General features: G+C 44.1%; 1 protein-coding gene across 3 annotated transcripts in view; it reads left to right on the plus strand.

The window, feature by feature from the left end:
- Positions 1-397: 397 nt before the first annotated feature.
- LOC139765203 (uncharacterized) overlaps positions 398-27,750 on the plus strand; it is a 91,364-nt gene continuing 64,011 nt past the window's right edge. Inside the window, exon 1 of one of the 3 annotated variants that reach the window (XM_071692502.1) lies at positions 398-495. In XM_071692502.1, coding sequence (XP_071548603.1) covers positions 490-495 — 6 coding nt within the window. In that variant the 5' untranslated portion in view covers positions 398-489. Of the gene's footprint in view, positions 496-2,095; positions 2,180-27,750 lie in introns of those variants that run through there. The other 2 variants (XM_071692499.1, XM_071692500.1) reach the window with 2 other exon arrangements.

A 27,750-nucleotide genomic window follows, 5' to 3' on the forward strand; every position in this document is an offset into this window, starting at 1 on the left:
TCAAGATAATAAATAAATCTACTGATTAAGTAGCTTAGTTGAGATGTAGAGTCCCTCTTCTTATAGACCCATGAAGATGGTTTATGGCTCCTACGGGATAATTCATCATTCGAGAATATCAGTATCATCTACTAAGTGCAACGAGTAGTCCATATAACTTATATATACGAAAACTGCCATCACTGATAACAAGTTTGTTAATGTAACAAGTGTATATATAAATGGTATGAGTTTATTGAGTTTTTATCTTACTGCATCAACAAATGTTGATGATAGAACTTCTTTAAATCCCGCCGCCTTGAAGGTGACACGTGATTGGTCGAGACGCGAAGTACATACCTCCGTCTGGTGGTCTCTCATTGGTCACTGGGGATTAAATGGACGACGCCTTCTCTGCCAAGTGATACAAACATGTAGGAAAAGAGTTGCATGAATATTGTGAAATATCTCGTATTCCAAGTTGTAACGAATTGATTTGACGTGACGTACATGAAGGTGAGTTACTGAATGTCTTGGATGGGTAGAGAAAGTTGATTGGATATTGAGAGTATGGTGTTAGTGGAAGAAACAATTAATGAAGGCAAAGAAAGTCAACAGAGAATGCTCCCCATAAGCTCAAGCCATGTTCTTTGTGCAGATTTTATATAATTTTGCCTTCGGAGAGGTTCATTGGATTAAAATCTGTATATAAGTTTGTGTTTAGATGTTAAGGGCGGTACAGAAATATAATGTAGTTCAATGTAGACATTAGGATGAGTCCATTGGCCTGATGTCGAGGAATGCATGTTGAATTTTTATATATTTTTTATCAGCAGCATTGTTCACGGGAGCGATTTTGTAAATTATTTACTTATGTGCAAATTTGTTTATTGATTTATCAACTCATGGGACAAGTTAGAAAAGAAAATGATGATTGTGGCATCTTCATCACCCCATCATATGACTTCTCCAGATCCATAAATGCCACATGCAAATCCATCTATTTTTTTTCTAAATATTTCCCACTTTGTACATACTTTAAGGCACACACCCGATCCACACATCCTCGACCACAATTAAAACCACGCTGCTCCTCCCCAATCTGATGCTCACCGTCTCAATCTATATAGACTTTGCTATAGAACTTACCAGGTATACTGAAACTTATACCTCTCTAGTTGGAACACTCATCTTTATCCTCCTTCCCTTTATATAATGGCACTATCCATGCATTCTGCCAGTCTTCAGGCACCACATTATGATTCATACTTACCAACCAATTAACAGCACGTCACCCCTCCCACCCCCCACCCCCCTAGTAAATACCATCCACTCCAGTCGCCTTTCTGCATTTCATTTAGGCTAGGCTTTCATAACCTCTTCACTCTTCCTCAGACAACTCTCCATGACTTTCACTTCACATACCACCCCAACCAAAATATTTTTCTATCTGCAAATTTACTTAAGCCCCTGGTTATTCCCATATCCAAATCATTAATATATATAACGATGTGATTCTTCAGCCCAAATTGAAAAAAGAAAAAAAAATGAAGAGGGTGGACATGTTGAAGATGGTATGTGGTTTGTGGGGGCTTGGTCTTGTAAGGAATAACATTATTAGAGGGAGGTGTTATAGTAAGCACAGTCTGATTGAGAGATTTGACCAAGGTGTGCTGATATGGCTCAGAGTTTGAAGAGAATGAGCGAAGAGAGATTGACTAAGGGTATCTATGTGTCATGAATAGAGGGGATGTTTACTTTGGGAGGTTGGAACTATATGAAAAACTGTTATAAACAGAGAAGGATAAATGATTAGAACAAGTTAAGTGAAAAACCGCAAATAGCAAGCCTGTCAGAATGCTGTTAGAGTTATATTGATAATGAATGCATTTAAAGACATTGTACCCTAAAGAATAAGATTCCCTCCTTGTACTTATAGATAAGTTTCTCCAAACAAATGCACAGAGAAGAAAAAGACGCAAAAATAGAAATAAGCACAAAAAAATTACATGTACTCATACTGAAATGCATTTATTCATGTACATTTACACTTTGTTGCATGTTACTAGTAATTTTTTTTTTTTTTTTTTTGTTATAAAGGTTGTTCTTAGGGCGTGGGGAATCTGGAGTGATGATTGCCAGCCGACAGGTAACCCATCCTATTCTATCAGAACATCTCAACCCGAAACCTCAGCCATGGGTTAGTTAAGCAAGTTAATCCTAACATCACTCCTATCACCAATCTCTAACCATATCTGTCATCACACCTGGAATGACCCCTGCCACCACTACTACCACCGTCTGTGCCAGTGCCTCTACCATCACTCGTAGTTCAGTTCTCAGTGCTTCTGCATCAAATCAAAGTTAGGTTGTCCGGATTTACATTTTATACCATGGAGGCAAATTTTCCAGTTGCAGATTTATGTATGTTTTGCCCTGGTTAACCTTTAAAGGCTAGAAGATTTCTTTTTATAAGTTATAGTTTTCTCATTATTGTTCTTTGATTTTTTTTCATTTTTACAGCCCATGAAATTGCTGTTAGTCTTCACTTTTCATCATCCCTCTGTCCACACAGGAATAACTGTTTGCCACACTTTTTCAGGGTGAGTAAATACAATGCACTGCTATCAAAACTGATATCATGCACCCAAAAGTTTTAATGGACTGAATTTGTGAAAAAGAAAACATTTAAAGAAACTAGTAACTGTTGACAAGAATGATGATTCAATACAAACAACAGTTTGCTCATGTATAATTTTTTTTTTCTAACTAGGAGTAGGGAAAAAACAGTAGACCAATTCCTTTACCAGTGCGAGGGTTATGTTCCTGGAAAGACCATGGTGGACAAAATTGTTGCATAAAATTGCAGAGGATACATGGAAATGGGAGAACTGGGTCATGGAACATAACATACTGAATACTATTTAGATGTTTTATCCTTCTAAAAGACCTAAGAGTGAATAAGTTCTTCACACTTTTTTTTTCAGACCCTAGAGAGCACTCTTAAATGCCTAATTGTTGTTTCCATATGGTTATGACACATTAAGTATCATAAGGATGTAATATAGTGTAGTGCATAGATTAACAGCTAACTTATTTCCTCAGATGGGTTGACAAGGTTTTAGTCAGGGCTTCCTCCTTCAGTTGGCAGTCAAGCTTTTGTCCTCAGCATCAAGGATAGTAAAAACTCCATGGAAGGTGATTAGCTTGTTTGACTTAAGTTATTATAATAGTGGCGACAGATGACTTAAGTCATTGTAATAGTCGTGACAGTAATATTTTGATTATGATGAAGCATCGCTACCTCGTCTCACACAATCATTGGTGAAGGGTTTTCTTGGTTATGTGCCCGACTTTAGAGTATGACTGACTTTATGTACATACAACTGAGCTGGAGTTGTAAAGTTGTGATGATGTTTGACTTGTGTCGTGGTCATATTGAGAGCGTCAGTGATTCCCACGTGGTGTGCAAGAAGCCAGTCCGCATTTACTTTTTATCTGCAACATTTTCGGAGGATGTAAGAAAGCATGAATATGAGCCAAGAATAATGTTATTTGATAATATTCAATGTTATGTCTTTTCTACGTAACCCAGACGAGAACTGTTTGTATTAACGTTTACTTTTTCTACTAAGAATTACTGTCGAAAAGGAGTGAAGATGGGATTAAAGGTCGTGTATTTTATATATAGATTTGGGCAAAGCCCTGGACAGGGAGCCATGGGGTGAAGTGCAGGAAACCGTAGAGTGTGGGGTTGTAATATGTGTAGACATCTGCCACAGCAGCTTGTTATATGGAGAGGTGGCAGGCAACACAGGGGAGCGCACTGTACCCATAATATGTCTAGCAGTGTCCATTTGCACCATACAGACATATGAAGACCCCAGATTTACACTGGTTTATGCAGATAACAGAGTAGCTTGATCATCATTACTGGAACATTAGTAAGGCAAGAGTAGAGGAATATTACTGTGATACATATGCTCTTACTATCTTCCATCATGCATGACACTTGAACCTGACCAACAGTTTATATATATATATATATATATATATATATATATATGTGTATGTGGATGGGTTGGGTCATTCTTTCGTCTGTTCCTTGCGCTACGCCGCTAACGCGGGAGACGTCGATAACGTATTACTTTTATTTCTATATTTATTTTGCTTTGTCGCTGTCTCCCGCGTTTGCGAGGTAGCGCAAGGAAACAGACGAAAGAAATGGCCCAACCCACCCCCACACACATATATATGCATACACGTCCACACACGCAAATATACATACCTATACATACACATCTATATATATATATATATATATATATATATATATATATATATATATATATATATATATATATATTTTAACTATTCGCCATTTCCCGCGTTAGCAAGGTAGCGTTAAGAACAGAGGAATGGGCCTTTGAGGGAATATCCTTACCTGGCCCCCTTCTCTGTTCCTTTTGGAAAATATATATATATATATATATATATATATATATATATATATATATATATATATATATATATATATATATATATATATATATTATTATTATTATTTTTTTTTTTTATTATACTTTGTCGCTGTCTCCCGCGTTTGCGAGGTAGCGCAAGGAAACAGACGAAAGAAATGGCCCTACCTCCCCCCATACACATGTATATACATACGTCCACACACGCAAATATACATACCTACACAGCTTTCCATGGTTTACCCCAGACGCTTCACAAGCCTTGATTTAATCCACTGACAGCACGTCAACCCCGGTATACCACATCGCTCCAATTCACTCTATTCCTTGCCCTCCTTTCACCCTCCTGCATGTTCAGGCCCCGATCACACAAAATCTTTTTCACTCCATCTTTCCACCTCCAATTTGGTCTCCCTCTTCTCCTCGTTCCCTCTACCTCCGACACATATATCCTCTTGGTCAGTCTTTCCTCACTCATTCTCTCCATGTGCCCAAACCACTTCAAAACACCCTCTTCTGCTCTCTCAACCACGCTCTTTTTATTTCCACACATCTCTCTTACCCTTACGTTACTCACTCGATCAAACCACCTCACATCACACATTGTCCTCAAACATCTCATTTCCAGCACATCCATCCTCCTGCGCACAACTCTATCCATAGCCCACGCCTCGCAACCATACAACATTGTTGGAACCACTATTCCTTCAAACATACCCATTTTTGCTTTCCGAGATAATGTTCTCGACTTCCACACATTTTTCAAGGCCCCCAGAATTTTCGCCCCCTCCCCCACCCTATGATCCACTTCCGCTTCCATGGTTCCATCCGCTGCCAGATCCACTCCCAGATATCTAAAACACTTCACTTCCTCCAGTTTTTCTCCATTCAAACTCACCTCCCAATTGACTTGACCCTCAACCCTACTGTACCTAATGACCTTGCTCTTATTCACATTTACTCTTAACTTTCTTCTTCCACACTACCAAACTCAGTCACCAGCTTCTGCAGTTTCTCACATGAATCAGCCACCAGCGCTGTATCATCAGCGAACAACAACTGACTCACTTCCCAAGCTCTCTCATCCCCAACAGACTTCATACTTGCCCCTCTTTCCAAAACTCTTGCATTTACCTCCCTAACAACCCCATCCATAAACAAATTAAACAACTATGGAGACATCACACACCCCTGCCGCAAACCTACATTCACTGAGAACCAATCACTTTCCTCTCTTCCTACCCGTACACATGCCTTACATCCTCGATAAAAACTTTTCACTGCTTCTAACAACTTGCCTCCCACACCATATATTCTTAATACCTTCCACAGAGCATCTCTATCAACTCTATCATATGCCTTCTCCAGATCCATAGATGCTACATACAAATCCATTTGCTTTTCTAAGTATTTCTCACATGCATTCTTCAAAGCAAACACCTGATCCACACATCCTTTACCACTTCTGAAACCACACTACTCTTCCCCAATCTGATGCTCTGTACATGCCTTCACCCTCTCAATCAATACCCTCCCATATAATTTACCAGGAATACTCAACAAACTTATACCTCTGTAATTTGAGCACTCACTCTTATCCCCTTTGCCTTTGTACAATGGCACTATGCACGCATTCCGCCATTCCTCAGGCACCTCACCATGATTCATACATACATTAAATAACCTTACCAACCAGTCAACAATACAGTCACCCCCTTTTTTAATAAATTCCACTGCAATACCATCCAAACCTGCTGCCTTGCCGGCTTTCATCTTCCGCAAAGCTTTCACTACCTCTTCTCTGTTTACCAAATCATTTTCCCTAACCCTCTCACTTTGCACACCACCTCGACCAAAACACCCTATATCTGCCACTCTATCATCAAACACATTCAACAAACCTTCAAAATACTCACTCCATCTCCTTCTCACATCACCACTACTTGTTATCACCTCCCCATTTGCGCCCTTCACTGAAGTTCCCATTTGCGCCCTTCACTGAAGTTCCCATTTGCTCCCTTGTCTTACGCACTTTATTTACCTCCTTCCAGAACATCTTTTTATTCTCCCTAAAATTTAATGATACTCTCTCACCCCAACTCTCATCTGCCCTTTTTTTTTTTTCACCTCTTGCACCTTTCTCTTGACCTCCTGTCTCTTTCTTTTATACATCTCCCACTCACTTGCATTTTTTCCCTGCAAAAATCGTCCAAATGCCTCTCTCTTCTCTTTCACTAATACTCTTACTTCTTCATCCCACCACTCACTACCCTTTCTAATCAACCCACCTCCCACTCTTCTCATGCCACAAGCATCTTTTGCGCAATCCATCACTGATTCCCTAAATACCTCCCATTCCTCCCCCACTCCCCTTACTTCCATTGTTCTCACCTTTTTCCATTCTGTACTCAGTCTCTCCTGGCACTTCCTCACACAGGTCTCCTTCCCAAGCTCACTTACTCTCACCACCCTCTTCACCCCAACATTCACTCTTCTTTTCTGAAAACCCATACAAATCTTCACCTTAGCCTCCACAAGATAATCATCAGACATCCCTCCAGTTGCACCTCTCAGCACATTAACATCCAAAAGTCTCTCTTTCGCACGCCTGTCAATTAACACGTAATCCAATAACGCTCTCTGGCCATCTCTCCTACTTACATAAGTATACTTATGTATATCTCGCTTTTTAAACCAGGTATTCCCAATCATCAGTCCTTTTTCAGCACATAAATCTACAAGCTCTTCACCATTTCCATTTACAACACTGAACACCCCATGTATACCAATTATTCCCTCAACTGCCACATTACTCACCTTTGCATTCAAATCACCCATCACTATAACCCGGTCTCGTGCATCAAAACCACTAACACACTCATTCAGCTGCTCCCAAAACACTTGCCTATATATATATATATATATATATATATATATATATATATATATATATATATATATACCAGGAGAGACTGAGTACAGAATGGAAAAAGGTGAGAACAATGGAAGTAAGGGGAGTGGGGGAGGAATGGGATGTATTTAGGGAATCAGTGATGGATTGCGCAAAAGATGCTTGTGGCATGAGAAGAGTGGGAGGTGGGTTGATTAGAAAGGGTAGTGAGTGGTGGGATGAAGAAGTAAGAGTATTAGTGAAAGAGAAGAGAGAGGCATTTGGACGATTTTTGCAGGGAAAAAATGCAGTTGAGTGGGAGACGTATAAAAGAAAGAGACAGGAGGTCAAGAGAAAGGTGCAAGAGGTGAAAAAAAGGGCAAATGAGAGTTGGGGTGAGAGAGTATCATTAAATTTTAGGGAGAATAAAAAGATGTTCTGGAAGGAGGTAAATAAAGTGCGTAAGACAAGGGAGCAAATGGGAACTTCAGTGAAGGGCGCAAATGGGGAGGTGATAACAAGTAGTGGTGATGTGAGAAGATGGAGTGAGTATTTTGAAGGTTTGTTGAATGATAGAGTTGATAGAGATGCTCTGTGGAAGGTATTAAGAATATATGGTGTGGGAGGCAAGTTGTTAGAAGCAGTGAAAAGTTTTTATCGAGGATGTAAGGCATGTGTACGTGTAGGAAGAGAGGAAAGTGATTGGTTCTCAGTGAATGTAGGTTTGCGGCAGGGGTGTGTGATGTCTCCATGGTTGTTTAATTTGTTTATGGATGGGGTTGTTAGGGAGGTGAATGCAAGAGTTTTGGAAAGAGGGGCAAGTATGAAGTCTGTTGGGGATGAGAGAGCTTGGGAAGTGAGTCAGTTGTTGTTCGCTGATGATACAGCGCTGGTGGCTGATTCATGTGAGAAACTGCAGAAGCTGGTGACTGAGTTTGGTAAAGTGTGTGAAAGAAGAAAGTTAAGAGTAAATGTGAATAAGAGCAAGGTTATTAGGTACAGTAGGGTTGAGGGTCAATTCAACTGGGAGGTGAGTTTGAATGGAGAAAAACTGGAGGAAGTGAAGTGTTTTAGATATCTGGGAGTGGATCTGGCAGCGGATGGAACCATGGAAGCGGAAGTGGATCATAGGGTGGGGGAGGGGGCGAAAATTCTGGGAGCCTTGAAGAATGTGTGGAAGTCGAGAACATTATCTCGGAAAGCAAAAATGGGTATGTTTGAAGGAATAGTGGTTCCAACAATGTTGTATGGTTGCGAGGCGTGGACTATGGATAGAGTTGTGCGCAGGAGGATGGATGTGCTGGAAATGAGATGTTTGAGGACAATGTGTGGTGTGAGGTGGTTTGATCGAGTAAGTAACGTAAGGGTAAGAGAGATGTGTGGAAATAAAAAGAGCGTGGTTGAGTGAGCAGAAGAGGGTGTTTTGAAATGGTTTGGTCACATGGAGAGAATGAGTGAGGAAAGATTGACCAAGAGGATATATGTGTCGGAGGTGGAGGGAACGAGGAGAAGAGGGAGACCAAATTGGAGGTGGAAAGATGGAGTGAAAAAGATTTTGTGTGATCGGGGCCTGAACATGCAGGAGGGTGAAAGGAGGGCAAAGAATAGAGTGAATTGGATCGATGTGGTATACCGGGGTTGACGTGCTGTCAGTGGATTGAATCAAGGCATGTGAAGCGTCTGGGGTAAACCATGGAAAGCTGTGTAGGTATGTATATTTGCGTGTGTGGACGTATGTATATACATGTGTATGGGGGTGAGTTGGGCCATTTCTTTCGTCTGTTTCCTTGCGTGAGAGGTGTATTGTACATGGAATGTAATCAAGTGATTCAGTTCAGATTTATGTGCTGTGTAGGTCATTAAAGGAAACGATTATCACATTACACATAAAGCCTAATGTATACGAGCAGTAATGAACGTGGTTAATTACTGCACTCTGACTAACACTCCAGGTGATGGTTAGGTTGTCTTCCTTGGTATAAGACAAGGTGGGATATAATGACCAACTTACGTGTTAAGTATATGGTAGGACATGAGAGAGGTACATGAATACATATTACTGCCACACACTTGAACGAAGACAATGATGGAACAAAAATGAACGAAAAATCCAACGTACAATGGAAACTATTTTGTCAGGTCGGTCTGAGAGAGAGAGAGAGAGAGAGAGAGAGAGAGAGAGAGAGAGAGAGAGAGAGAGAGAGAGAGAGAGAGAGGTTTACCTTATAGTGGGACGGTAGGGAGGCTTACCTTATGGTGGGACGGTAGGGAGGCTTACCTTATGGTGGGACGGTTGGGAGGCTTACCTTATGGTGGGACGGTAGGGAGGCTTACCTTATGGTGGGACGGTAGGGAGGCTTACCTTATGGTGGGACGGTAGGGAGGCTTACCTTATGTTGGGACGGTAGGGAGGCTTACCTTATGGTGGGACGGTAGGGAGGCTTACCTTATGGTGGGACGGTAGGGAGGCTTACCTTATGGTGGGACGGTTGGGAGGCTTACCTTATGGTGGGACGGTAGGGAGGCTTACCTTATGGTGGGACGGTAGGGAGGCTTACCTTATGGTGGGACGGTAGGGAGGCTTACCTTATGGTGGGACGGTAGGGAGGCTTACCTTATGGTGGGACGGTAGGGAGGCTTACCTTATGGTGGGACGGTTGGGAGGCTTACCTTATGGTGGGACGGTAGGGAGGCTTACCTTATGGTGGGACGGTAGGGAGGCTTACCTTATGGTGGGACGGTAGGGAGGCTTACCTTATGGTGGGACGGTAGGGAGGCTTACCTTATGGTGGGACGGTAGGGAGGCTTACCTTATGGTGGGACGGTAGGGAGGCTTACCTTATGGTGGGACGGTAGGGAGGCTTACCTTATGGTGGGACGGTAGGGAGGCTTACCTTATGGTGGGACGGTAGGGAGGCTTACCTTATGGTGGGACGGTATACCAGTGTTATTTGTACATTTGATGGTCGTACGTAAATAATCACTGGGGTTATTACGGTTATCCAGCGTTGGTACAGCAGTAATGTTTACATTCGCACACCAACCTCATCATCATCATCATTAATGATTAATATCATGAATGTTCATAAACAGTGTTACACCAGAAGTGCTACATATATGTACGTATCACCAGTGTTACACCAGAAGTGCTACATATATGTACGTATCACCAGTGTTACACCAGAAGTGCTACATATATGTACGTATCACCAGTGTTACACCAGAAGTGCTACATATATGTACGTATCACCAGTGTTACACCAGAAGTGCTACATAGATGTACGTATCACCAGTGTTACACCAGAAGTGCTACATATATGTACGTATCACCAGTGTTACACCAGAAGTGCTACACATATATGTACGTATCACCCGTGTTACACCAGAAGTGCTACATATATGTACGTATCACTAGTGTTACACCAGAAGTGCTACATATATGTACGTATCACCCGTGTTACACCAGAAGTGCTACATATATGTACGTATCACTAGTGTTACACCAGAAGTGCTACATATATGTACGTATCACTAGTGTTACACCAGAAGTGCTACACATATGTACGTATCACCAGTGTTACACCAGAAGTGCTACATATATGTACGTATCGCCAGTGTTACACCAGAAGTGCTACATATATGTACGTATCGCCAGTGTTACACCAGAAGTGCTACATATATGTACGTATCACCCGTGTTACACCAGAAGTGCTACATATATGTACGTATCACTAGTGTTACACCAGAAGTGCTACATATATGTACGTATCACTAGTGTTACACCAGAAGTGCTACATATATGTACGTATCACCAGTGTTACACTAGAAGTGCTACATATATGTACGTATCACCAGTGTTACACTAGAAGTGCTACATATATGTACGTATCGCCAGTGTTACACTAGAAGTGCTACATATATGTACGTATCAGGGCTTTGCTCTCAGCTCAGGGTTAAGCCACCTGTACTGGCCAGGTTTGGACTAGGTTGTTGTGTGGAAGGCATCCATACCAAGCGAGCTAGATCACAGTATAGCCAGCTGGGTACATAACAATGGCTTCCCTGTCACGCAATATGAAATATTGAATTTTTGAAAATGTTTAAATGTCAGTACCTTAAATTCCGGTATAAATTATAGCACTGCTATACCTAGTCCCTCTAAATTCCAATATAAATTATAGCACTGCTATACGTAGTACCCTTCTGCTGCGAGTCATTATTACATGTTGTAGTCTCAGACATTATAATCAGGTTGGTACATATCGAAGACTTCTATATTGTTCTTTAAGATTAAACCGCTTGCATACTTCTTGTTTGCAACATGAAGCCTAGCTACCTACTTACTATGGCCTGCACTATAATCAGACATATCCTCTGCACTTGCAATGTACTTAACCATAGCCGTGATGCACATTTTCTGTGCTCCCGTCTTGCTGCACTGACTTTGTACATGATGATAAACTACTGTAAGTGTTCTCATGTTGTTCAGATTCAGCGAATTTTCCACTTCCCGCCAAATTGGAGGTAGAAGGATGGAGTGAAAAAGATTTTGAGGGATCGGGGCCTGAACATACAGGAGGGTGAAAGGCGTGCAAGGAATAGAGTGAATTGGAAAGATATGGTATACCGGGGTCGACGTGCTGTCAATAGATTGAACCAGGGCATGTGAAGTGTCTGGGGTAAACCACTGAAAGTTTTGTGGGGCCTGGATGTGGAAAGGGAGCTGTGGTTTCGGTACATTACACATGACAACTAGAGACTGAGTGTGAACGAATGTGGCTTTTTTTTTGTTTTTTCCTAGCGTTGCCTCGCGGGGGGAAGCTATTTCATGTGCGGTGGGGTGGCGACGGGAATGGATGAAGGCAGCAAGTATGAATATGTACATGTATATATTGTTCTTCCTCATTATGTTTATCTGAAATGAAGAGTTTTACTTTAATGTCTCTTCTAGTAAGACAGGAGACAGTTGGCTCACTATTTCCACCCACGACAACTAACAGTAGTGGAACATATGTTCACTTCTAATTATTGTTTATTTTGATAATTCCTTCGTTTAGTTTACCGATAATGTAGGTTATTTCTTGTTGGAGTTTTTATTTATTGTAGTAATTGCTAACTCTGCATGTGTTTTCTGAATCTGGGTTATTTGGTTCAGTGATCTAGTTATCTGCATTCCTACAAACAGTTGCTTGTCCTGAAGTTACTACTGTGAAAGGTTTAGCTTGACATAAGTATATACATATTGGCAGCAATTATTGCCATCATTTGAGATTGGTTTAACTCGGTCACATGTCCACAGGAACTTTTGAGAATACAGGTTAAATGTGGCCAGCCAGTCAGACTTATTTCATGATACAGCCCTAAGTAATGATGATAATAATTGCGAGTCATATTACCCCTAAAATCTAGGCTATGTACTGTGTTGATGTTTATCCAGAGTTAACATCTTAGTGACACACATAACAGACTCCATTATAGCCTTGTATGACAGTCCGTCCAGCCCCAGTACCTGAATGCAACCTCCCGCTTGCAAGCGCCACAAAAACTTGATTGTACAAAAAGCGGCAACAAAGTAAAAAGAACACGCCTAACCTGGAATCAAAGGTCATGCTCCTATCACATTCGTAGTTGCAGGAAAAAGAAAACATTGGTGCTAAGTCTGTGTCAACTTTCTCTGACCTTGCAGACAGTACTCATCTATTTTTTTTTTCAAAATTGCATACGATGCCTTTATGAGTTGCTGCAGAAGGAAAAAAATATTAAGGCAACGGAGAAGGAAGTAACCATTTTGTACCCGAATAGAGTGGCATTCTTAAAGTTTGCAGGAGGTAAGATTTGCACGAGCTAACGTTTCCAGGAACAAACGATTCCAGGATGGTATCCAGGACCAAACATACCCTCTAGCTGACGTATCCAGGAGCCAACGATTGTTGGTGCTAAAGTTTCCAGGAGCTAATGTTCCCAGGAGATAAAGCTGCACTGAAGCGAGCTTGCGTTTCTAGGAGGTACGTTTTCAGGAGCAAATATGTCCAGTCACTAACGTATCCAGGAACTAATGTTTTCTGTAGTTAACGTTCCTAGGAGCTAATTTTTCTAGGAGCTAAGGTTTCCAGGAATTAATGTTTCCAGGAACTAGAAGACAAGGTTTCTAAGTGGTATGGTTTCCAAGAGTTGGTAGGATGACCCGCTATTGGCGAGAGTCCTCAGCTCTCAATGCCCGAGAGTTGCTGATCAACTTTTTGCTTAGATGAACGAGGGCTGACTAAGATATATCCATGTGAGTAATATGAAGATCGTTTTACGAATTTCAAGCAAAGTTGAACTTTCCTTTCGTAATCTATTTGAGGTTTGTGTAGATGATGACGAAAGCCAAACCTCATCAGTTTAACTTCATGTTGATACAAAAGGTTATACCTTTCCATGTAGAAACAGATCTACATATATATATATATATATATATATATATATATATATATATATATATATATATATATATATATATATATATATAACCAGTATTTCTTTTCTATACTTGTATCTGATTATCGTACGTTTGCTTGATTTTATATGACTTTATCATAAGTGTACGTAGCTCTCTGTTTTGGTCTTTCCTTTTCCTTCTGCCTCACCCATCTGTGTATTTCACCCTCCATTACGCTTCATTTTCTTAATATCTCGATAGGCTTATTGTGTATTCTAAAGCTTAGTCTTGTTTTGTTTATATATACTTGGAGGTAGATATTTTAAAGCTTAGTCTTGTTTTGTTTATATATTTGGAAGTAGATGTTTAAAGCTGTCGTGTTTTCTTGATATATTTGGAAGTAGATATTTTTTCGTGTCCTTATTCCGTTCTCCTTGCATTTTCTTCGTCCGTCCATTTTCCTATCATCTTATCTTTTTTAATGAAACAAAAACTTAGTTTTGTTATGAATGTGAGCAAGAGTGAGCGTTGCCTTTCCGAGTAGTAAGTAGTGGCGTGTCTTGCCACACCCTGTGCTTGCCTCAGGGCTGTGAACAAGAAAATAGGAGTTAAAATATCACCTTTGTCATCACTTGCTTGACCCAACACACAGAATAGTTCAGTAGGAAACGTGGTGTCGGCACTGCTTACATACACTGGTTCTCTCCCACAAGTGAAGTCGAGAAGACTGAACTTAGTACTGGGTAGGGTAGTGCACTTAGCCCCTCCTTGTTAAGTGTATTCATTTATGTCCTTCTTGTACCCATGTCCAAGATTATCCAAGATGTTCTGTACTGATCTTTACTGTGTCTCATCACGTTATTATCGTGTCTCTGTCTACATGAATTAGCTATATAGGTTTCTGTTCTCCGGCTGAGAACCTCATCACGCACCATCAGGCTCTCCGTTACCTATGTATGTTATCATCACATTATATAATGTTTCTGATCATCCTACGTAGGCACGATTGGGACATATTTTGGTGTGTGCCATTTAATATGCCATTCAGAAGTACTTAACCTTGTATGTGAAATGTGAAAGGCTCCGGCTTGTCCTCTTGGTTCAGAGTATCGTCAGTAGACGGACGCTTCTCTGAAAGAGAGTGTGTGTGGCAGGTTTTGAAGTGAATAATGGAAGACTTGAATATTGTGAGAATGTACCGTTATCATGGCTTGACACAGTCCGCACTGTGACCTCACTCTTATACACTTAGTTTATGAAGATAATTTGGTGAGGACAAGAGAGTTAAAGAAAATATATATGGAATATTAGAATTATATTAGCACGTGTGACGTCACATTCTAACATTAAAGACAATTCAAAAGATTTCAAATCATAATGGAAAGTGAAGCCAGTTGTGTGTGGCAGTGAATGTCACTAACATGTCGTGATTACATCTATGAACACATTTTAAATATTCTTTATAAAATGAGTCAATATATTGTTCATGCTGAGATCTTAGTATGATAATCCAGTAATCAAGGGTAATAATGTTAACCTAATTCGTTCTGATGTTGTGGAAGTTTGCTTGCCAGTTTGTTACAGTTTGTAATACCACCATTCATAACCAACTGGTCTCATCACTCTAGCTTATGGCACCCAACCTTTATCTCAAGACTAGAGACGGCCACAGTATATGTACACTATACTTCACCACCACTTTCCTTGAGTTAGAGCTAAGTAATCTTACTACATAATGGATGTCATCCACATACTACCTTGACAACATCCCTACTGGCATTGTGCAAACAATATCTCACACTTTCATGAGTGACCTACGTCATCGTAGCTGAAGGTCTGCGTCAGGATCACGTCTCCATCTGTAGAGGTACAAGTCCTGTGTAATGTCCTCCAGCAGATAATCTCGTGGTAGATCGTCACGTCTCCTGTCGTCTGGGTTTCCTACGTACGTTCACGTGCAGGATATCTGCAGGCAAAGTGAACATCAAAGGTTGATGTATTTTTGAGTGTTGGCGCGCGACTCCGACGAACGCCTAATATCCTCACGTCATTTTTCCTGGATGCACGACTCCGACGGACGCCCGGTACGCTCACGTCAAGTTGTGGTGCGGCCTAACGCAGACACGGCACATGAAACAACTGATTTTCTTGAGGCAGAAGAGCCAATACTTTATAGCACGTCCTCGGGAACGCCACAGTCTTCGTCCCCCTCACTTCACTATGCATGACATTTGAACTGTGGTCATCTTGGCCACCACATTACGTGATTACGTCTTTTCTTGATGGCATGTCTGGTGCCAGTACCGGAGATCCACTGATACTCTACATGCTCATTGGCACTCCCGAAGGTCCAGTAGCACTCTTAGATCCAGTGGCTTTCCTGCAAGTCACGTTACACTTTCAGCGGCCGGACAAAAGTCTCTAACCTTCCGTGGCATTCCTCTAGGTCCTGTGGTACTTCCACAGACGAAGTGGGACTCCCAGAGGTCTGTTAGTACTACCAGAGGTCTGGTAGTGCTCCCAGAGGTCTGGTAGTACTCCCAGAGGTCTGGTAGTACTCCCAGAGGTCTGGTAGTACTCCCAGAGGTCTGTTAGTACTACCAGAGGTCTGTTAGTACTACCAGAGGTCTGGTAGTGCTCCCAGAGGTCTGTTAGTACTACCAGAGGTCTGGTAGTACTCCCAGAGGTCTGGTAGTACTCCCAGAGGTCTGGTAGTACTCCCAGAGGTCTGTTAGTACTACCAGAGGTCTGTTAGTACTACCAGAGGTCTGGTAGTGCTACCAGAGGTCTGGTAGTACTCCCAGAGGTCTGTTAGTACTACCAGAGGTCTGGTAGTGCTCCCAGAGGTCTGTTAGTACTACCAGAGGTCTGGTAGTACTCCCAGAGGTCTGTTAGTACTACCAGAGGTCTGGTAGTACTCCCAGAGGTCTGTTAGTACTACCAGAGGTCTGGTAGTACTCCCAGAGGTCTGGTAGTACTCCCAGAGGTCTGGTAGTACTACCAGAGGTCTGGTAGTACTACCAGAGGTCTGGTAGTACTCCCAGAGGTCTGGTAGTACTACCAGAGGTCTGGTAGTACTCCCAGAGGTCTGGTAGTACTCCCAGAGGTCTGGTAGTACTCCCAGAGGTCTGGTAGTACTCCCAGAGGTCTGGTAGTACTACCAGATGTCTGGTAGTACTCCCAGAGGTCTGGTAGTACTACCAGAGGGTAGCAGTCATCGTAGGCCTCGCTGGATGGCTTATCATGCTCTCTCAGACGGCTTGATTTTTACATGATTACCATTTTTTTTTCTTACGTGGAACTGTTTTATGTTTTCTCTGAGATGTATTTGTACTTGCTCTATACATGTTTTCCACTTCTTGGTAGTGCATGACATATCTAAGGCTTTTGACACGGTGTGGCATCGAAGTCTCATCTCCAAGCTCACCTGTTTAGGTTTCCCTTCCTCACGTTGCTCCCTTATATCTAGCTTCCTCTCCGGCCGATCTATGTCTATGGTTGTTGATGCATCACCCTCTCCCTTTTTACCATCAACAGCAGTGTCTCTCAAGGTTCTGTCCCATCCCCTTCACTTTTTTTTCCTTTTTTTTTTTTTCAAAGATTTCCTCTCCTTCACAATGATCCGATGCACCTCAGCACTGCATTCATCTACATCCTTCAGTTCCACTCCCTCTGCTCTTACTCGATCTACCTCTCGGTCTTGACACAGCTTCCTCAATAAACTCAGACTTGGACAGGATATCTCAGAAGGGTAGACAAAATCTTGTTAATTTTGATGCCTCCAAGACCCAGTTTCTACCCATCTTTCTATTGAAAACTCCTCACAACTTTCGTCTCTCCTTTGACGGTTCTGTAATTTCACCTCTTTACTCGTTGAACATACTTGTTATTACTGTAATATGCACTCTCTTGGAAACCTCACATTACAGGAATTGCTAAGTCCGCCTCTGAGAAGCTGGTGTCCTGTTTAGATGTGGAAACTTCTCTTCTGAACAGCTGCTCCGCTTATACAAGGGATTGATTCGTTCTTGTATGGTGTACTGCTCTCACATCTGGGGTGGTTCTAGCTCTGTATCTTTACTTGGAAGAGTTGAGTCGAAAGCGGTGCGACTTATAAACTGTTCCAGGCTAACTTCCAAAATTGACCCCCTTCCCCTATAAGTATTACTTTGGTTTTTGCTCCCGAGAGCTGGCTGCTTGTGTGCCCACACAACTAGCTAACCACACAATACTCGGCAAGCTTCTGTGTCACATGATTATTGTGTGGCCATCAACAACTCAAGGGTAGGCTGTTTTGACAGCTGCCTCTTTCCCTACATGTCGAAGCTTTGGAACTCTGTACCTTCTCATGTCTTTCCCAAAAACTATGACCTGCCGCACATTTCAAAAGACCGTTTTTTCATCTTTCCCAAAATTGGTCAGTACTATCTCTTGTTTTAGTATTATTATTTTTTTCATTTTCATAATTCTCTCCTTATTTCAATTAAGGCTCGGCCTTGATGTGGACTTCTGTCTGTGACTGGAGCCTTAAACAAATCATTCTGGACTCCTATGTTTTTGTTTCATATCTTTGATTATATTCCTAAGTATTGTTGGAGACTCAGCAATGTTATTTTCCTTGTTTAGAAATTTTTAGGTCCTTAGTATTGTGATGAATACATACTTCTATTATTCTGTAGTGAAGATGTCAGTAACTATGAACAATATGTCAGCAAACCATTAGGTAATAAATCAAAGTATTTATATCATTTAGAAATTAAGATGTCAGTAATGTGAATCATAACTCAATCTACATTATATTATTTTGTAGTGAAGATGTCAGTAATGTGAATCATAACTCAATCAATCTACATTATATTATTCTGTAGTGAAGATGTCAGTAAATAATTTCACGTCGTTAAAATCCTCTAATTCTTTATCTTTTGTCTGTCTCTCGTGTCATGAGTATGTTAATGTTGGTGTTAGGTAGACGTTTACCCATGAAGAACATATGTTAATGTTGTTGGTCATTAGTAAGTGTTTAACCCATGAAGAACATATGTTAATGTTGTTGGTCATTAGTAAGTGTTTAACCCATGAAGAACATATGTTAATGTTGTTGGTCATTAGTAAGTGTTTAACCCATGAAGAACATAATACAAATGAACGGTGAACGCAACCAATTATTACATGCAAACTATTGAGATGTGTATAGTTAAACACGAGCGTGGTTCGGTTCTGATGGTAACAAATGAATGTTGATACACTCTTAGTTGTGTACATGTACACACGTACATTTGTTCTTGTCTAACGACTGATCCATTAACAAAGTTAGACTATCATGGTCACAACCACATTTGAAGATGCTGATGATACGACTGAGAACTGGTTGGGAATAAGTTAAGAGTGTGACCCCCAGCGTGTCTTCCTTAACTTGTGTGTTTACGTCATTATGTATGTATGGGTGATGAGGAAGTGTTTACGTCATTATGTATGTATGGGTGAGGAGGAAGTGTTTACGTCATTATGTATGTATGGGTGAGGAGGAAGTGTTTACGTCATTATGTATGTATGGGTGAGGAGGAAGTGTTTACGTCATTATGTATGTATGGGTGAGGAGGAAGTGTTTACGTCATTATGTATGTATGGGTGAGGAGGAAGTGTTTACGTCATTATGTATGTATGGGTGAGGAGGAAGTGTGTCGTCATTATGTATGTATGGGTGAGGAGGAAGTGTGTCGTCATTATGTATGTATGGGTGAGGAGGAAGTGTTTACGTCATTATGTATGTATGGGTGAGGAGGAAGTGTTTACGTCATTATGTATGTATGGGTGAGGAGGAAGTGTGTCGTCATGATGATCACGTACAGTAAAAGGTTTCCTCCTGCCCTCACTATAGTGGAGTGGTTGGCTTCCCGGTACTGGCTGATAATGTTGGATTGCTTTATGAGAGTAACAAGTGTGGTGTTCCCTTGTCTTATGTTTAGCTTGTTGTGTAAGTATTAAACAATCTGTGAGGGAGTTCACTTTACAGACACAACACCTTAAGCTCTGCAGACCACATCGTCCTGCAGAGCTTGTAAAGCTGGACTACTGCCAACATGAACCAGATTAAGACTGTAGTCACGTACATTGCTCTAGCTTTCAAGTGGGTCCCACTGTCTTATGTAGGCTGGCTGGAACCCCATTGTGTATCAGTGTCACTCTGGACAAACTGCAGGAGACACGTCATCCAGTCCCTCAGCCATCGTCCCCCACTTTCTCCATAGACTCAAGACACTTGAAGTACCTGCGCTTGATCTCACCAACATCTACACCACTTTCACTCTTGACCAACTCGTGTATGTCTTCCTTGCCTGGTCTTCCTCCTTATCTACCACACAAAAAAGGCAACTACAAAAGGTGCACATAAGGGCATGCAACACCATCATCATCCATCCCTCTTACGTACACACTGGACCTCCCAACTCACTCTCTAACCATCATCCTTTTGGGATGGCCCTGCTGGGATGGTGCTGCTGGGATGGTGCTGCTGGGATGGTGCTGCTGGGATGGCCCTGCTGGGATGGTGCTGCTGAGATGGTGCTGCTGGGATGGTGCTGCTGGGATGGTGCTGTTAGGATGGTGCTGTTGGGATGGTGCTGCTGGGATGGTGCTGCTGGGATGGTGCTGCTGGGATGGTGCTGTTGGGATGGTGCTGCTGAGATGGTCCTGTTGGGATGGTGCTGCTGGGATGGTGCTGCTGGGATGGTCCTGTTGGGATGGTGCTGCTGGGATGGTGCTGCTGGGATGGTCCTGTTGGGATGGTGCTGCTGAGATGGTCCTGTTGGGATGGTGCTGCTGGGATGGTGCTGTTGGGATGGTGCTGCTGGGATGGTGCTGCTGGGATGGTGCTGTTGGGATGGTGCTGTTGGGATGGTCCTGCTGGGATGGTGCTGTTGGGATGGTGCTGCTGGGATGGTGCTGTTGGGATGGTGCTGCTGGGATGGTGCTGCTGGGATGGTGCTGCTGGGATGGTGCTGCTGGGATGGTGCTGTTGGGATGGTGCTGCTGGGATGGTCCTGTTGGGATGGTGCTGCTGGGATGGTGCTGTTGGGATGGTGCTGCTGGGATGGTGCTGCTGGGATGGTGCTGTTGGGATGGTGCTGCTGGGATGGTGCTGCTGGGATGGTGCTGTTGGGATGGTGCTGTTGGGATGGTGCTGCTGGGATGGTGCTGCTGGGATGGTGCTGCTGGGATGGTGCTGCTGGGATGGTGCTGCTGGATGGCCTGCTGGATGGTGCTGCTGGGATGGTGCTGTTGGGATGGTGCTGGATGGTGCTGCTGGGATGGTGCTGTTGGGATGGTGCTGCTGGGATGGTGCTGCTGGGATGGTGCTGTTGGGATGGTGCTGGGATGGTGCTGCTGGGATGGTGCCTGCTGGGATGGTGCTGCTGGGATGGTGCCTGCTGGGATGGTGCTGCTGGATGGTGCTGATGGGATGGTGCTGTTGGGATGGTGCTGCTGGGATGGTGCTGTTGGGATGGTGCTGCTGGGATGGTGCTGCTGGGATGGTGCTGTTGGGATGGTGCTGCTGGGATGGTGCTGCTGGGATGGTGCTGCTGGGATGGCCCTGCTGGGATGGTGCTGCTGGGATGGCCCTGCTGGGATGGTGCTGCTGGGATGGTGCTGCTGGGATGGTGCTGCTGGGATGGTGCTGCTGGGATGGTGCTGCTGGGATGGTGCTGCTGGGATGGTGCTGCTGGGATGGTGCTGTTGGGATGGTGCTGCTGGGATGGTGCTGTTGGGATGGTGATGTGGGATGGCTGGATGGGATGGTGCTGTTGGGATGGTGATGCTGGGATGGTGCTGCTGGGATGGTGCTGTTGGGATGGTGCTGCTGGGATGGTGCTGCTGGGATGGTGCTGCTGGGATGGTGCTGCTGGGATGGTGCTGCTGGGATGGTGCTGCTGGATGGCTGCTGGGATGGCCTGCTGGGATGGTGCTGCTGGGATGGTGCTGCTGGGATGGCCCTGCTGGGATGGTGCTGCTGGGATGGTGCTGCTGGGATGGTGCTGCTGGGATGGTGCTGCTGGGATGGTGCTGCTGGGATGGTGCTGCTGGGATGGTGCTGCTGGGATGGTGCTGCTGGGATGGTGCTGTTGGGATGGTGCTGCTGGGATGGTGCTGCTGGGATGGTGCTGCTGGGATGGTGCTGCTGGGATGGTGCTGCTGGGATGGTGCTGCTGGGATGGTGCTGCTGAGATGGTGCTGCTTGGGATGGTGCTGTTGGGATGGTGCTGCTGGGATGGTGCTGCTGGGATGGTGCTGTTGGGATGGTGCTGCTGGGATGGTGCTGCTGGGATGGTGCTGTTGGGATGGTGCTGCTGGGATGGTGCTGCTGGGATGGTGCTGTTGGGATGGTGCTGCTGAGATGGTGCTGCTGGGATGGTGCTGCTGAGATGGTGCTGCTGAGATGGTGCTGCTGGGATGGTGCTGCTGGGATGGTGCTGCTGAGATGGTGCTGCTGGGATGGTGCTGCTGGGATGGTGCTGCTGAGATGGTGCTGCTGGGATGGTGCTGTTGGGATGGTGCTGTTGGGATGGCCCTGCTGGGATGGTGCTGCTGGGATGGTGCTGCTGGGATGGTGCTGCTGGGATGGTGCTGCTGAGATGGTGCTGCTGGGATGGCCCTGCTGGGATGGTGCTGCTGGGATGGTGCTGCTGGGATGGTGCTGCTGAGATGGTGCTGCTGGGATGGTGCTGCTGGGATGGCCCTGCTGGGATGGCCCTGCTGAGATGGTGCTGCTGGGATGGTGCTGCTGGGATGGTGCTGCTGAGAGACAGATAATTAAGATAGTAAGTGTAGCAGGCAAGAGGTGGTCAGCCACACCGGCTGCAGGGGTAGCGCGTCGCCTACTGTACATCACAGCACAACTGGGAGCCACACACCCTCACCCAGGAGTTCTCCTACGTTATTTGGTGTACAATGTTATATGTGAGAGAGAGAGAGAGAGAGAGAGAGAGAGAGAGAGAGAGAGAGAGAGAGAGAGAGAGAGAGAGAGAGAGAGACTTTGTGGAATGAAGGCAGCAGCCCACTTGACACTTAACAGTCATTTAAGTGTTGCTCCAGTGGGCAGGTGTGAGTAATGGTTGAGATAGCGAGGCGAGTAGTGGTGGTGTGGCCAGGCCTGGGGCTTGAAGTAGCGAGATATGAGAGGGACAGACGTGTCACCTGATGATGGTGTGTAACATGAGCAGACGACCGCGGCTACTGACACACTTGCTTCATAGTCATCGACTTTGATCGATGCTTGAGAGTGTGGAGGTGATGGTGAATGTGGACACGTCTTCACAGGTGCCACTATACACACACACACACACACACACACACACACACACACACACACACACACATTACGTCACTTACCCACCAGGTCCTCTTCATTTCTTGGACAACTCTGTTATATATTAGGAAACTTATTTTCTTATTTTTGCATTTTTCTGTTCGTATTTTACGTATGATATATTCTTCTATAACTTAGCCATTGTGAAAATATGAATAAATGATCGTTCATTTTTCATAAACTGGAGATTATCGAAGACATATAACACTCCGCAGCCATTGCTGTCTTGCTGAAGCTGTGGGTGTGGGTCTGCTGTGCTGGGGTGAGCTGTGGGTGTGGGTCTGCTGTGCTGGGGTGAGCTGTGGGTGTGGGTCTGCTGTGCTAGGGTGAGCTGTGGGTGTGGGTCTGCTGTGCTGGGGTGAGCTGTGGGTGTGGGTCTGCTGTGCTGGGTTGAGCTGTGGGTGTGGGTCTGCTGTGCTGGGGTGAGCTGTGGGTGTGGGTCTGCTGTGCTGGGGTGAGCTGTGGGTGTGGGTCTGCTGTGCTGGGGTGAGCTGTGGGTGTGGGTCTGCTGTGCTGGGGTGAGCTGTGGGTGTGGGTCTGCTGTGCTGGGGTGAGCTGTGGGTGTGGGTCTGCTGTGCTGGGGTGAGCTGTGGGTGTGGGTCTGCTGTGCTGGGGTGAGCTGTGGTGTTGGGTCTGCTGTGCTAGGGTGAGCTGTGGGTGTGGGTCTGCTGTGCTAGGGTGAGCTGTGGGTGTGGGTCTGCTGTGCTAGGGTGAGCTGTGAGTGTTGGGTCTGCTATGCTAGTGACCCAGCATGTACTACGATGATGACGTAACCCAGCATGTACTACGATGATGACGTAACCCAGCTTGTACTACGATGATGACGTAACCCAGCTTGTACTACGATGATGACGTAACCCAGCTTGTACTACGATGTTGACGTAACCCAGCTTGTACTACGATGTTGACGTAACCCAGCTTGTACTACGATGTTGACGTAACCCAGCTTGTGCTACGATGTTGACGTAACCCAGCTTGTACTACGATGTTGACGTAACCCAGCTTGTACTACGATGATGACGTAATCCAGCATGTACTACGATGATGACGTAACCCAGCTTGTACTACGATGATGACGTAACCCAGCTTGTACTACGATGATGACGTAACCCAGCTTGTACTACGATGATGACGTAACCCAGCTTGTACTACGATGTTGACGTAACCCAGCTTGTACTACGATGTTGACGTAACCCAGCTTGTGCTACGATGTTGACGTAACCCAGCTTGTACTACGATGTTGACGTAACCCAGCTTGTACTACGATGTTGACGTAACCCAGCTTGTGCTACGATGTTGACGTAACCCAGCTTGTACTACGAGGTTGACGTAACCCAGCTTGTACTACGAGGTTGACGTAACCCAGCTTGTACTACGATGTTGACGTAACCCAGCTTGTACTACGAGGTTGACGTAACCCAGCTTGTACTACGAGGTTGACGTAACCCAGCTTGTACTACGAGGTTGACGTAACCCAGCTTGTACTACGAGGTTGACGTAACCCAGCTTGTACTACGAGGTTGACGTAACCCAGCTTGTACTACGATGTTGACGTAACCCAGCTTGTACTACGAGGTTGACGTAACCCAGCTTGTACTACGATGTTGACGTAACCCAGCTTGTACTACGAGGTTGACGTAACCCAGCTTGTACTACGAGGTTGACGTAACCCAGCTTGTACTACGATGTTGACGTAACCCAGCTTGTACTACGAGGTTGACGTAACCCAGCTTGTACTACGATGTTGACGTAACCCAGCTTGTACTACGAGGTTGACGTAACCCAGCTTGTACTACGATGTTGACGTAACCCAGCTTGTACTACGAGGTTGACGTAACCCAGCTTGTACTACGATGTTGACGTAACCCAGCTTGTACTACGAGGTTGACGTAACCCAGCTTGTACTACGAGGTTGACGTAACCCAGCTTGTACTACGAGGTTGACGTAACCCAGCTTGTACTACGATGTTGACATAACCCAGCTTGTACTACGAGGTTGACGTAACCCAGCTTGTACTACGAGGTTGACGTAACCCAGCTTGTACTACGAGGTTGACGTAACCCAGCTTGTACTACGAGGTTGACGTAACCCAGCTTGTACTACGAGGTTGACGTAACCCAGCTTGTACTACGAAAGTTTGATGTTTTACTGGATGACACATGTAACGCCAGCAGGATCTTGTCATCCATAATGCACAAAGCCAGGAGCGGCAGGATGAGTGTAATGTTCTTTGTGGCTTGTCAACTTGCCCTGCCACAGGTGAAGCTTTGCTATTGTGAGTGTCCATCTTACCTTCCAGTCCCTCACCCGTGGCGTTCCACGGGGGAGAGTTGGGACCTCAAGTGTTCTCTCAATCTTGTAAACTATAGCCTGAGGGACATGTCTTTGTTCGGTGGACGACTCAGCCAATCTTAATAACGTTGTCAACACCTTTCTCAACTACAGTGTATTTCCAAACGCCCTTAACACAAAACTGGGTCTCTGCAACCACATGGCCCTCAGCCACAACAAGACTGTGGTCAAGCATATAAATCATGCCTCCAACTACGTCCTACTTTCTATTATGTAAGTTGATCATATGTCCTCACAGGTCATCGAGAACTGCCACGTTAGGTATAAAACTTGGTCAGGAGGAACATTTCTGCTCCATCATCATCACCAGTGTTCTCTATGTCCGTCTTCGACTCAGGACACTTGGACTCCCTGTTGCTGAACGGGAAAACATCTACACAGTCTTTCATGGTTGTCAGGCTCACATGTACCTTCCTCGCCTGATCCTCTCTCTCCACTACACACACAACAGGGGTAACTAGACAACGCCCATAAGAGGGTCTGTTCAGTCTCTGTTGTACAACCAGTCAACGGCCACTCTGCTCAGTAAGCAACATGACCTCAATCTTAGCGGTATGAGCTACCAAGAGTAGAGAGTAGTTGTCGTTATGACCATTGGAAAGAAAGAATATATTGAGAGGTGTATGAGTCTCCCCTCCCCTGCTACTACCATCTCATTCATTATGATCATCATTCATAATATGTTATCGTGTCTTGACCCAGCCTTCTGATCCTCACTTTGTCTCTGTAAGTCAAAAAGCATTTGTGTATCTCCCACTTTTTGTAGTTTCCCTCTCATGTTTTTCCATCTCTTTATATATTTACAGCCGTTGCTTCCACTGAATTTAGTAAACAATAATGATTATTTCTATTACACACACACACACACACACACACACACACACACACACACACACACACACACACACGTCGAACGTAATTCCATGTGATTCAGTGGTTAAGATACGTTAATCTCATCCATGAAGCCCGTGTTCGAATGTCGGTACAGGAAATTTTCTGTTAGTTGAAGAGATGGAGAGACACAAGTGTGTGTGTGTGTGTGTGTGTGTGTGTGTGTGTGTAGTGTAGTGTGCACGTAGGTAGGTAGGTACCAGCCTGTGTACCTCCTTGATTGGTTGTTGGCTGTGTTAAGGTCCTGGTGTACCTACGTAGTGTCTTGCGTCACTTGAGTTCTGGTCCAGATTCACGTCACTCCTCATTGTCACAGTTGAGCATCACTTCTTATCACACAAACTACATGTAATCTTTACATACAGCTGCAGCTCCTGTATCATCATCATCATCACGGTACTTCTACGTACCCACACACTCCTTGTATCAGCAGTGGAGGTCCTTTTCTAGCCACAGCATGAGTTCCAGTTCCTGTGGTTGGGGAAGGAGTTACTCCATTTCTAACTACTGCATGAGTTGCAGTTCGTTTAACAGGAGCAGCACCTTAGTTTTGAGTGATATGTTGTCCACCATAATAAGGAGGAACAGTAAGATGACAACTGTTCCACATGAGAGGCTTGTCCTTCTGAAAGACAAGGTGGGAAACATGTGAGCCGTAAGGTACGTACATATATGCCCCGTTCACTGATAACTCACATGTTTCAATCAATTTAAAAGTGAAGGAAGCTGTCTTATGCCATTTGGAAATACCTTAGAAATGTATTTAGAAAGTACAGCAAGAAGTTCACCGCAAAAACTTTCTCCACACTGGAGGTGGAGCTGGGTAAGGCGCGTTGCTTGGCTAAACATTTCCTGGTGTGCTTGCCAGACAGCCTCTTCCAGCCCGGGCGAGCCTCGGTCGCGCTATAATTGTCTGGCGTCCAGTTCTTGCGACAGTCTTGCGCCCCTGGAATATAGGTAATCGAACCTAAGTTGCGAAATTGGTTTTGGGCGTATGCGTGGACCACGTAGCCAGATACAGGTGGAGTGAAAGTACAACGCAAGGAGGAAAATGTGTCGGGTATTCCCCTTCAGGATCAGAAAGCCATGATTGGCCAGCTTGGTTCCTCAGGTGAGACCAATGGTGTCCTGTGATACTGTCCTGAGCAAATATCAGTTTATATATATATATATATATATATATATATATATATATATATATATATATATATATATATATATATATATATTCCTATGAGTTCACGGGGAAAATGAAACACATTTTCCCCGTGGACTCATAAGAATATACCTGATCACGCGCAAAATTGTGATCCTTTCCAATATATATATATATATATATATATATATATATATATATATATATATATATATATA

The sequence above is a fragment of the Panulirus ornatus genome, chromosome 53 (genome assembly GCF_036320965.1).
Source record: "Panulirus ornatus isolate Po-2019 chromosome 53, ASM3632096v1, whole genome shotgun sequence".
Taxonomy (NCBI): domain Eukaryota; kingdom Metazoa; phylum Arthropoda; class Malacostraca; order Decapoda; family Palinuridae; genus Panulirus; species Panulirus ornatus.